This window comes from Hemitrygon akajei, chromosome 16 (genome assembly GCF_048418815.1).
Source record: "Hemitrygon akajei chromosome 16, sHemAka1.3, whole genome shotgun sequence".
In the NCBI taxonomy this organism is placed as follows: domain Eukaryota; kingdom Metazoa; phylum Chordata; class Chondrichthyes; order Myliobatiformes; family Dasyatidae; genus Hemitrygon; species Hemitrygon akajei.
In genome coordinates this window covers 41986207-41998873 of record NC_133139.1, presented here as the reverse complement: position 1 = coordinate 41998873, position 12667 = coordinate 41986207, and the positions used below count along the sequence as shown (strand labels likewise).

Genomic DNA, 12667 nt, shown 5'->3' with positions numbered 1-12667 from the left:
TGGAGAGGATATGCACTCTTATTCACATAAGAAATACATTGACTAACTGAGAGGCACTGTAGACCATCAAAGGTCAGGAAAGGTGCTTCATTAATCAAGTCAGAATTGTGGTGCCTGTGGCATGACTATTTTACAATGGTTACATCTACCCCACTGTGGTAGATATTATTGGCATTAATAAGAAGCTCGTAAAAGCACTCAGTATTTTCATTTGTGTTACCACACACTGCTTAAAACAAATTAAACTGATGTGTAATAAATTTAACAGATCACAAAGCATGGAAATAATAGATGATCAAGACAAACGTTGTCACATATTTCATCTCTAATTTCCCTTGTACATGAATGGACTGATATCATGAGGACACCTTGAAGGAGTGATCCATACAATTTCTCCAGACAATCTTCCTTTAATACAAAGTCAACATATCTACATACACAGTGGTTTTTATAACCAATTATATTTTCAGTTATAAGTAACATTTGTTCAAAAGCAATAATCACTTGGCCCTCATACAAATGACAGTTCCTTTGTTTTTTTATTCAACATCTCATTAATTTGGCTGTCTCATACTGATTAAGTCTGGCAACTTTCACAAGTTATTGAGTAAATTCATCACAGACATTGACAAGGAACACGTCAGAGTAAACCAGGTAGCAGTCTCGAGCCCCAGGCAAGTTTCTGTTTATCCCAACATAACTGAGTTCCATTTGGGGCAAAACAAAGCAGGAAAGCAATCTTGAAAAATGGAGCACATCCTTAAAATGGTATAAAGAAAGCTCTTTTAACATTTGGAATCCAATGATATATAGCCAGTCACAAACATTTCTACAGTGAAAAAATAGACTGTCTTTAAACATAATATGAACAAATAAATGTATTTTAAATGCTTTTTTTGTTTCTTTTAATTTGACAGATTTTTGTTAAAAAAGGAACAAATACACAATTAAAAAAAAGATTATGTTTGTCATATGTTACAAAGCACAAAAGATTTAAGAAAATTACTCACAAAATCAATCTGGTTTTGTTTTCTTTTGCCTTAATTTTCTCATCTGCTGAGGTCATCTAGATTGACTTATCTCTTTTCTCTTTGATGAAGGCGAACCTCTCTATGGTTATGTATTTCTAATTAGCAGGACCAAGACGAAGTGGAAAAGATGATCTTTCCAGACACAATCCATTTTTGCATGGGGTTGAGGGAAAGCAGAGAATGGGTTGGTAGTCCCTGTGTACTTCTCAGGAAAGGGCACACACTTCCTAACACTATCCCCCTGTGTCTGGTGTGTACACACACACACCGCCCAACACCATCCCACTGTGTACTGCTGTCTATTAGGGTGGGAAAATGGCAGTTCCAGAAACAACATAGGATTCATCATTAATGATAGACATACAGTATAAATCATGGAAGGGTAAATAAAAAATGCTTACCATTACAAAAACATGGACCATAATAGAAGCTGCTCTACACTGGGGGTTCACAGTCAGCTCTGATTATTGTAGAATATGGGAAATAACCATCACAGTTAGGGATCATATCTCATACCCTTCCACCCTCATTCCTGGCTGAAATTTCTGCTCAAGGACAGATTTTAAAATGTTCAATGAGTTTTTGACATCTATAAAGCTCAGAATTTAGGTGGGGATGCTTGGTCAGAATACAAAACCATATGTCATAAGGTGGGTATCAAGCCTGATAGAAAATGTTCTACAACTGGAAAGAAATGTAAATGTTGTCCGCATGAAGTTTTAAAGAGAAATCATTCTTGGCTGCACCATTTTTTCCCCAAGATGACAATCACTAGGTTAACAACACCTTGTCAATTTGCCTGACATTATTCACATGAAGATACTTGTATTGGAAACTGGCATTTGGTGCTGGTCTTTCAGTGGGTTCAATTAGTTTGCTCGACATTAGCAAATTTAAATCTTTAATTGCCTTCTAATGTTGCCTGAATGTTCCCCTTTTAGAAGTGAAGGTATTGCAATAATTCTTTCCACACATGAATATACACATAGCTACAAATTATACAAAGACCCTACTCTATTTCATGTAATACCTGTCCAAACCCGTCCTTCCTTTTCTTTGATGTCATCAAGACTACGATGAACACCAAACATACTTTCAATATCACAGTGCTTTATGCCTTGGAGTACGATGTTTAGAAACACAAGGTTGTTAAAGACCTTCTTCTCAAACAATCATTTTGAAAGATACTGATGAGATTGGATGAGCGGCCATGTAGCAAGCCATCCATAGAGCTTGTGGTGTTCAATGTAAGGCTGGGAGCTAGCAAGATAAATTGGCTGGTGGGGAGGGGGAGGCTGTGGTATGACTGTGAGTTGAAAAAAGAATACTTGTTTCAAAAGCATTACAAAACATACAACAGAAATGTATTCAGTATTTTTGTTTTCATGTATTAGATTTTTAAAAATTTAACCAGAAGAGGCTTTAATCTGGCCATTTTCCACACTCTCTCCCAGACAATGACAATTAGAAAGATTATTGCATTTTAGTGCAGGAAGGTGATAAAATAATGCCAGAAATGAGTGAATAGATCTCACTAGTGCCATCCCAACAGTGGAAGGATAGGTCCCAGACTACCAAGACCACAATTTCTAACGGAAATACTGAGATGAAAATGGATTAAAACTCTTCACCAGCTCCCGATTCAACCATTAGAAGAGTGGAACTATGTTTTGCCCTGCCATTACAGTCATCATTTTTAAATATCTGATGAAAATTACAATGCCTCCTCCTTGACTTGTTTACCAGAAAGATGAAAAATTTGGATTATTTTTGTGTTCGGGATACATTGGTGTCTCAGTCTGGAACCTTATGAATAACATTATTTTTCTAATTTACTCTTTCCTTTGCTTAGGTATTATTTTCTGTTCTCTTCTCAACAGACTGCAGTGTATACAATCCCTCACTCTAAAGGGACAGCAAGGAACTTTCTCATGTCTTTTTTCTCCCAAACAAAATGAGTGCACTATCAACCAACTCGTCCTTCGCTCTCTCGTACCATCTCCACTGCACGTCTCCAAAAAGGGCCCCTTGTCCCTTTGGCATATAGGAATCACCAACTGAGGTGATGTCTTTTGACCTGCCTCGGATTTTCAACTAGAATGAAGGGACAACTTATTTCATTTTCATAACCATGCACATCTCTTGAAAGGATGCTCTTTATGTGCAGCTCGCTCATGTTACTCAAATCATAAAAGCATGTGGCATAATCATGAAAAGACCTATCAGTTCATAATGGGATCTAATATAAGGAGAAGGCACAGATGAAGAACATGCTTAGATGAAGCATGACCCAGGGACTATTGCAAGAGAGAGAGAAAAAAATGCGATCCTTAAATGACTACACAGTAGACAAAACCAAGCAGAACGGGCCTCTGCAGTAAATGTGGTTTTGTGAGCAGTCTCCTTTAATGCTTTTTTTCCCCACAGCTTTGATTAATAAAAGGATTTTTTTAAGCAAGCAGAACTCTAATGATGTAACCAAAGACAGGATCCCATCTTTTCATGTTTTCCCTTCATCCACTTTCTGAATGACTTTTTGCTTGTGTGTCCTTGATATTTCATCAGACAGTCCACAGAGTAATTCCAGATCCATTTCACCACAGTTGAACACTTGAGGTAAATAGGACTTGTCCAATAATTAAAATGATCCCCCAATAGACCAGGGTCCTTCTTCTCTTCTGGGTTACAACATTGAGTTCCCTTAGGGTCCATCTGAAATATCTTTCCCCGGCGGTGGTTAGAATTAAAGTACTTTTCAAGCACGCTATGTAGCTCAGAAGAGGTGCTCCGTGTCCATTGTGGCCTGTTGAGTTTGATGATCAATGGCTTTTTACGTTGCATAATGATCAAAACTCCCAAGGTACTCCAACGCCGCTTGATAGCAGAACTGATATTCATCCTGTAAACAGACATGGGAGCATTATTGAAACATTCACCAGTGTTATTGACCTCGAATAAAATATGAAGGAAAAAAATGTTGAGAATAAGAAAAGCAATTCATATAGTGCCTCTGGGCAGTCAAAGTGGGCTTCACAATTGAATCTTTTCATAAGGTTGGAAACATAGCAGGCAATTTCCATACAGCAAAGTCTCATAATGAAATAGAGAACATTTAATCCACTCTAAAAGTATCGATTGAAGGAGAGAAGCTGGCAAGGACTCCAGGGAATTTCTCCAGCCACAGGAAGTGATACTAATCTATAAGAACCTTGATTAGTACATGCTTAGAGTACTTGGAAAGGAACTGTGACCAGAAAGGTATCTACCCACTGTCTGGGTGGAATATTTATTGCTTAGATAATAGTTTCCTCCAAAACAGTGGAGCAACTCAGTACAGAGTTGTCTAGTTAATCTCAGAAACCTTGCATTTACTTTTAGAATAGCTCTTTAGATTTTCACTTTTGCACAAACTTCATCTCATCCACATTTGCTGGGAAGCCATTAACTTCTTCAGCAGTTATAATGCCTGGAAGCTGGATTGCATCTCTTGTTTTAACATTTAAACACAATTGTGTTTTGTGCATCATCCAAAACATGGCCCCGCAAAAAAAAAAAAATTGCAAGAAACTACACACAGAGGTGAGCATTAAATAGGGATCTACAGTATTCCTGATGGGACCTTGTCCAATTTTGTGCCTAATGCACAGATTATCAGGGCTCATGTTACGAGAGTCCATATGCTCTGGTCATGTTATAGGAGAGAGCTGCATGACAAAGGCCACGTTCAGCATAGGCCAAAGTTAGCAAAAATTCAGTGGTACTCAAGCGCTAACTGGTCAAGTGACCCTGACTAGATTCACACACTTGGCCCACTGCACCACTGTGGAGAGTGCATGTTAGGTTGGAATGTGGGAAGGGGCCATGGTGAAAGAGGTTCAGAGGAATAACAACTTGCTAGAGTTCAGAGGGGTAGGCTGAATAGGTTCAGGGACTGCCACGGTTTGCTTCCTAGGCGAGTGGGAGGCTTGTTGCAGATGGTTGAATGGAGCATAGGTCTGTACCCAAATTGAAGAGGATTTACCCAAGTCAGCCTCCTCAGTATGTGCTGACTAGTGACCTCCCCTAATCCCAGTTTCAAATCGCAGCACTGACAAAACTGTGGCTTAAAGTGGGTTGTTCTATGAGTGCCCAGAATTTTATTGGGTGATTCAGCCATTACTCAGGAAACAGTGTGTCAGTGTGTCAGATCCAGGGCCAGATTCAGATTATTTTTACTACCATTTAAACCAGGCTGCAGTAAAACTCCTTGTTCACATGAAGCTCATAGAGTAAAGAGTATACATGGTAATAACAAATCAGGAGATGAATATAATCCTGTCTCATTCAGGAAAAAAAATGACATTCAATCCTGTAGCACTTGGATTGAAGAGCAGAAACTGCACCTATTACAACCGTGCAGTGAGGGGCAATTTTCTCTCCAGTACTGGGGAAAGTGCTGAGGTATTTCTCTGGCTGTCCTTACCTCTGTCTGTACCATGGCTGGTCGCTGTGTTCGGAGCATCTTGACAGTCTGGAAAATGTCCACCACCCCTTCGTACCTCATTCTTTCCAAGACAATGCTGAGCGTGATAAAGACCCCAGTCCGGCCAACTCCAGCACTAGTAACAGAGAAGGGTTCACATTAAAGTACCCAAATCTGAGATCAGCTGATCTTCCCCAACTGACAGCCACCCCCATCTCCTGTAGATGTGGACAGGGAACAACTTGCTTTCAAATTTTTCACTACAACTTTTACATTCCTGTCATTAACACAAAAGACTGAATAGTGGACAGTTGTCAATGCCAGAATCCAACCACCAATATCCAGTCACCCAGCTCTATAGCCTGAACACAGAGATCCAAAATCTCATCAGTATACTCCAGACCCCACAATCCCGACATCAGCCATCTCCAGGTTCCACATCAGGGTTTCCTGAAACCATATTGAGACCCAGAGATTAAACACCGGATTTTTAAATCTGTTCATCAAAATTTTTGAATCGACTTCTGAATCTAATTACCAAGCTCCAAGTGACCAATGACAAAGCTCCAGTTGGCAAACCAACAACACCGACCCCCAACCACTGATAGTAATAATTCTAGAACTCAAACGCTAAGATATATTGGCCAACTTCTGCGTCAAATCGGGAAAGATCAGAAGCTATTCACCAAAATCCATATCTAAACCACTAACCAATCAGCAAGTCCAGAATCTAATCATCAAATTCCAAAACCAGTCACCAATATCCAGAATTCAATCATAAAATGGAAAAATCTATTCCCTGCTCCATATGCTGTCCTCATGTTGCGGAATTCAATCACAAAGGTCCATTGACAACACAAAGCTTTAGAATGATATCAGACACCTCTAGAAGCTGCTCTCCAAATTCCAGACACAACAAATCAAATCATTCATCACCTCCAGAAACCAAACTTCCTGTCCAACCATATTTGGGTCCAATCATAAACATTTTAGCAAACACAAGACCACTACAGGCTAGAGGTCATTCAATGGGCTACCTTATCCAAACCCTCAATTTCAGTGGCAAATTATAAAGATCTCAAATCCAAGCCATTGGGTTTCATTGTTTGTGCCCGTGAACTTGGCAAAAGTTTTCATCATCTTGCACGTTTGATCTTGCAGATCAGGGACCAGTGTTTGAAGGATTGTTTCTTCAGTTTGGAGACTTAACTGGAATTCAATCATCAGGCAGCACAGACCAATCACTAGATTTCAGAAGCCAATCACCAGATTCCCACCTCTACTTAATGAACTGCAGTCTAGTCACGAAACTCTGAATTCCCATCATCATAGCCGTGAGACTAATCACCAAACTCCAATGTCCATTAATCAAGTTTCAGATTCTAATCAGTAAGCTCCTGCATCTAATGCATCCTATCTCCAGCTTGTAAAGTTGAATTACCATACTCTAGAGTCCAATCACTGAATCACAGAGTCCAATTATTGTATTTCAATTGCTTGCCAACTGTCAAACCTCTCTGCACTTCAAATGATTTCCTAGAATCATTTATATGTACGTAAGAAGCAGCTGCAATTATTATGTGAGCTGCCTTAACACTTACCGAACTACTTCAATAATCTTCAAAAGCCTTTACCTGAAGCCAATGAAAAGCTTGTTTCTTCCTTCACCATCTTGAACTCACCTGCAGTGAACTGAGATGGGACCGTCTTGGCCAAACTGTTCCTTAGTTTTATGCACTTGCCCAATAAAGTCAATGAACCCCTCGCCGGATTTTGGCACTCCTTGCTCTGGCCAGTCTGTAAACTGGAACTGCCGGACAGTCCGCGACTGGCCGTCCTGTGACAGAAAAGGGATTGAGTTAGGCTGTGATCGGCAACGGTGAGTATATCAAGCCAATTTAGGTCCTGATTACTAGTCCATGAACCAAATAGCCTTCCTAACAATATAGCAGTCAATGATAAGACCATTTCATTTAGTCCTTTCCAACACATCATAATTTTTAAAAATAAAATTACCATTGTGCAGTATTAATATTCTATTGACAGGTCTGGTCTTTTTGGGCTTAGATATATGTGAGTTCAAAATCCAGCTTTTAGAAGTAAAGATCCCTCAAAAGTTGAGCTGAAATAATTTCAACCAATGTCTCCAGAACCAAACTACCTCTGAATGGTCACTGGATTGGAAATATATGGAAACTGGTTCAGTGTATCAGCTGAGAAACCATTAAGTACACCACTCGGTAATGCACCAAGTAGTCAGTCAGGATTATGAATCTCTAGTCTACTATGAAGCTCGATTCCATGACCTTCTGACTCAAAGACAGGAGTATTATTGCTTGTCCAGGAAAAATGCCATTCACTCAGATCGCATCTTTCTGACCTTCCCCTGTACCTTTTAATATGTTTCCACTCCAAGTATAAGGTAAATTCATCTTTAATGCCATGATTCATTCCACTTCACCAGCTACTTGTGCTGAAGCATTCTGGCCTAGAGAATGGAATTTACACACTTTTGGTGCACAGAGGTGTGCTGCACTTCGTGTTGGTGCCCACTTGGGGAAATATCCTTTAAAACACACAGATTCAGACATTGCACTGGGACCTTGATGGTTCTCGGGGGTAGGCAGAGTTTGTTACTGCTGTGATGTTTGCTGGGAATGCAGATAAACTTGAATAAACTTGAGGAATTTCCTGGTGACAATCAGAAACAAGAGTAGCATGTAGGTGAAAGAAAACACAGTGGAGTTGAGGGGTAACGCAGGCTGCCACCAATATGAGTGGCTATCCCCTGATAAAATCCGTTGTCCTGATTGTCATGAAAGGCTCAAACCCACTGGATTGATGCCTGAGAAAAATCATCCATCTTTCACACAGGTGCATGAGAGAAACTGCTGAAACCATTAAGAGCGCACATAGAGGTGGTTCTGCATCGATGCTGAGTCTGGGAGATGTGCATTGTTTACTGGAGATCCTTCAGTTTATGTCTCTTTGTTAAGCTGCTAAGAGATTTGCTCTGTTCTTTTAATGACTGATAAATGTCGGTCAAAGATTGCCTCTTTTATGCATCATGTTAGTTTTGCGATTCAGAAATGGTCTCTATACTCGAGATGACATCAACAGGTGCATGACTGGTGCCAGATAAATGTCTGCTGAGTTGCACACAGAGGGGCTTGAGCTGGTTTCTGAATGTACACAAGTTCATCCAGGAGTCGTCAGTGCTATCTATTCATGGTAAACCAACTTATGCGAGAAGTAACGCTAAGGTACGTAAAAATCAAAATACTGGAGGAACTCATTGATCTCTGTCCAAAATGTTGAGAGTCCACTTCACTCCATAGATACTGCCCAACCCACTGAGTTTTTCCAGCTTCTTGTTTGTTGTTCCAGCTTCCAACATTGGCAGTCTCTTATGTCTCAACTTCTTAGCTATGCCTGTCACATTCTCCTGACATTCCCTTCTTGAGTTCCACAATCAATTCCTCCGTCTTGCTGATGTTAAGTGCAATGTCGTTGTGGTACCACTCAACCAGTTGATCTGCCTCACTCCGGCACACCTCCTTATTGCCATCTGGGATTTTTCCATTAACAGTGGTGTCCTCTGCAAATTTATAGATGCATTTGAGCTGTGCTTAACCTCACAATCATGGGTGTAGAGAGAGTAGAGCAGTGGGCTAAGCACACATCCTTAAGGTTTGCCTGTGTTCATTCTCATCAAGGAAGCGATGTTATTAATGACCTGCCCTGACTGTGGTCTCTTGATATGGAAGCCAAGAATCCAGTTGTGGAGGGAGGTACAGAGGCCCAGATTATGCAGTTCAGTGATTAATACTGAGGGGAAGATGGTGCTGAATGCAGAGATAGGATTGTTAAGTAGCAGCCTGACATACATTCTACTGTTATCTAGGTTCTCCAAAGTAGGCGGAAAGCCAATGAGATTGGGTCCACTGTAGACCCATTGCACTTTTGGAATCCTGTACCTAACTGGTGAATGGAAAAGGGTTTGATTCACTAGAATTCCGTACCATGCCTATGAAAGGGAAAACGTATAAAAATCCTACCTTTAAATGGATGTTTATTTGGAATGGATTGAGATTTTTTTGACTCATTTTTAATTCCCATATAGTTGTGATCTGACCATGAGGGATCTCCTCTGCAGTGAAGATTGTGATGACTCTTGTCTGAGAGAACATTGCTCAGGTTTAGCTTATTGTAAGCCAGCATTCGGCCACAGCTGAAACCTCTTGCATCGACAATCTACTTCTGATTGTGTTTATAATTTCACCTCAAGTAAGTTACAGCCTTATCTCTAAATTAGGTTCAAGACCTCCACTAGTACCTTGAGCACATATCCTAGGCTGACATTTCCCTATGTTTCTGGCAGTATGGCATCTTTCAGGTGAGATGTTCCCTATCTGTCACTTAAGTGGATACTAAATACCTCCCTGCACTGCTTGGAGAAGAGAACCACGATTAAAATACTTAATCTTGACATGTATTTCATTAATTTTTTGGGACTTTTTCTCTGCAATCTGTTCTATATTATATCACGAACAACACTTAGAGGCTCTTCGCCATTGGATAGTGCTTCAGAATATCTTGAGGTCATTGAAGTCATTCAACATGTGCAGGTCCTCACTTTTTGATCTTTCTTCAAAATTGAACATGAAGTTTATAGTCAGAAGCTGAGAAACTGCATCACAAAGCTGCCATATTTTAGGTGATACACGATCCAATTTCAATCTTACCCAGTGCAGACTGCGCTGAAAATAATTACTGGGTGAAATCACATCTGAGCAAAAGCTAGACCTGGCACACTCATCCACCTGTTCATGTCAGAATGTTTCCTGCTGTCAGACAAGTACCTGAGAAACATGGTTGTTGATTAACTCAGGTTGCAGCCCATGCTGACATGAACTGGAGCAGAAACTCCACATTGCAAACTAGGAGCACATTGTGCTAGATTGTTACATTTTGTGCTATTTAAAGCAACATTCTGCTGACTACAGGAGACCAGAAAGGGCAGTTCAGAATTGACTGCAGACTGCTCAACATCCTTCTAAAGTCCACAGAATATGCTGAAAGTAATGGTCATTGTTTTCTAGTGTTTACCTACTAAGATACAGCACTCCATCACTGGAGGCATTGCTCTGGCCATGTCTCGTCATTCAGATTACGCTAGGGACCTTGGGGCAGGGGCCAAAGCCATGGCCATCACCCAACAGTCCGCACCCACAGAGTCTTCACAACAGTCAACATGTTATATAAAATCTGTGGGCAGAAAGGGTATGTTGACATTCTGGATCAAAACTCAAACCCATTGCAGAGTTGTCAACTCGAAACATTGACAATTCCTTTCAATGCCTCTCAGCCCGCTGAGTTCTTACAGCAGATTATTCGTTGCTCCAGATTCCAGCACCTGCCTTCTATTGTGTCTTCAGCCAACAGGTTATGCCTAGAGACCTTTCACAGGTAACATTTCCTACTCAGAACATTTCATGAAAAATGTGTTTGCAAGCCCAGTCCTTCCCAAACTGAGATATGTGATCTTTTTTATTGGAAGATGCTTAACTAAGCTCCTGTGTGCCTGCTCTGTCCTAGAGACTCATGGTCACCTTCTCTTTCAGCATGTCACTGTAGGATTGTTCTGAGTGGTTTCAGGAGACCCCTGGCATATTTATGTACTGTCTGCTTGCCAGTACATCTCAGAGGGATTCATAAAATGACTTCAATTACTTTAACTTTAGCAAAGGTAGTACCTCTCCTGTGACCATAAGGGCTGCACTCAACAATCTGGATATATTCATGAACAGAGATGGTCTCAACTCCCTCAATGCATAGCTGGCTGTTGACAATGAGAATTTCCTTGTGGCGTTTGGCCTGTTTCTGGAAAGCACACACAACTCCTTCAGCCGAGGAATCCAGGTCTTTGCAGAAGTCTGAGCTGTCCCATGGGATGGAGGGCGATTCTCTGTTTGGCACACCAGTGCAACAGGAATGGAGAGCAGAGATAATGGATATCACCCACCAACCAGGATTAAAGTGGGAATTAGCATTTTACTGCCCATTGCCCACAACCAGCTTTACACAGAGGGAGTGAAACTATTCCTGTTCATTAAAAAGTTCAGGTTGTAAAGGGCACTCCAACCAGACAAGGAATCTTTGTCATTACGTGTTTTGAGCTGCAGACCATTGTCAATCAAAGGCGTCAGCTACTGGTGGTTGAAGAGTAAGAAACCTTGGAGCCTGAGGACCATGAATCAGAGGACAGGGCATTCCACTGTAGTAGTCAAAGTAGGTGTCATTGCAATGAGACTGCCATGGGGAGTGTGGCTTCTCTGCAGCACAATGGCAGGGACGGTGAGTCTAGAGTACTGCTCTAGACTTGTATAAACAAACCTTATTCCATATCATAAGACCATAAGATACTGGAGCAAAATTAGGCCATTCAGTCCACCGAACCTGCTCCACATAATAAATCATGGCTGATTTATTATCTCTCTTCCAGAAAGGGTGGATAATGCAGCAGGATCCTCTTTTGAGTCAGTATGGGTGGAAATCAGGAACAGGAAGGGAGCAGTTACTCTACTGAGGGTATTCTACAGGCCCCCTGGTAGCAGCAGAGATACCGAGGAGCAGATTTGGAGGCAGATTTTGGAAAGGTGCAAAAATAACAGGGTTGTTATCATGAGTGACTTTAACTTCCCTAATATTGATTGGCACCTGATTAGCTTCCAAGGGTTTAGATGGGGCAGAGTTTGTTAAGTGTGTCCAGGATGGATTCCTGTCACAGTATGTTGACAGGCCGATTAGGGGGAATGCCATACTAGAGCTAGTGTTAGGTAACGAACCGGGTCAGGTCACAGATTTGTCAGTGGGTGAGCAGCTGGTGGACAGTGATCACTGCTCCCTGGCCTTTAGCATTATCATGCAAAAGGAGAGAATCAGAGAGGACAGGAACATTTTTAATTGGGGAAGGACAAATTATGAGGCTATAAGGCTAGAACTTGCGGGTGTGATTTGGGATGATCTTTTTGCAAGGAAATGTACTATGGACATGTGGTTGATGTTTAAGGATCTCTTGCAGGATGTTAGGGATAAATTTGTCCTGGTGAGGAAGATAAAGAATGGTAGGGTGAAGGAACCACGGGTAACAAGTGAGGTGGAAAATCTAGTC

At 41.0% G+C, this 12667-nt stretch overlaps 1 protein-coding gene across 21 annotated transcripts in view; it reads right to left on the bottom strand.

Annotated features, from left to right (window-relative positions):
* Nucleotides 1-390: 390 nt before the first annotated feature.
* Nucleotides 391-12667, bottom strand: part of LOC140739994 (receptor-type tyrosine-protein phosphatase S-like) — a 469315-nt gene continuing 457038 nt past the window's right edge. For all 21 annotated transcript variants that reach the window (XM_073068765.1, XM_073068749.1, XM_073068746.1 and 18 more), the window contains 3 exons: nt 7176-7330; nt 5494-5629; nt 391-3930 (listed from right to left, as the gene is read on the bottom strand). In XM_073068765.1, the coding sequence (XP_072924866.1) occupies nt 3862-3930; nt 5494-5629; nt 7176-7330 (360 nt within the window). In that variant the 3' untranslated portion in view covers nt 391-3861. The remainder of the gene's footprint in view (nt 3931-5493; nt 5630-7175; nt 7331-12667) is intronic.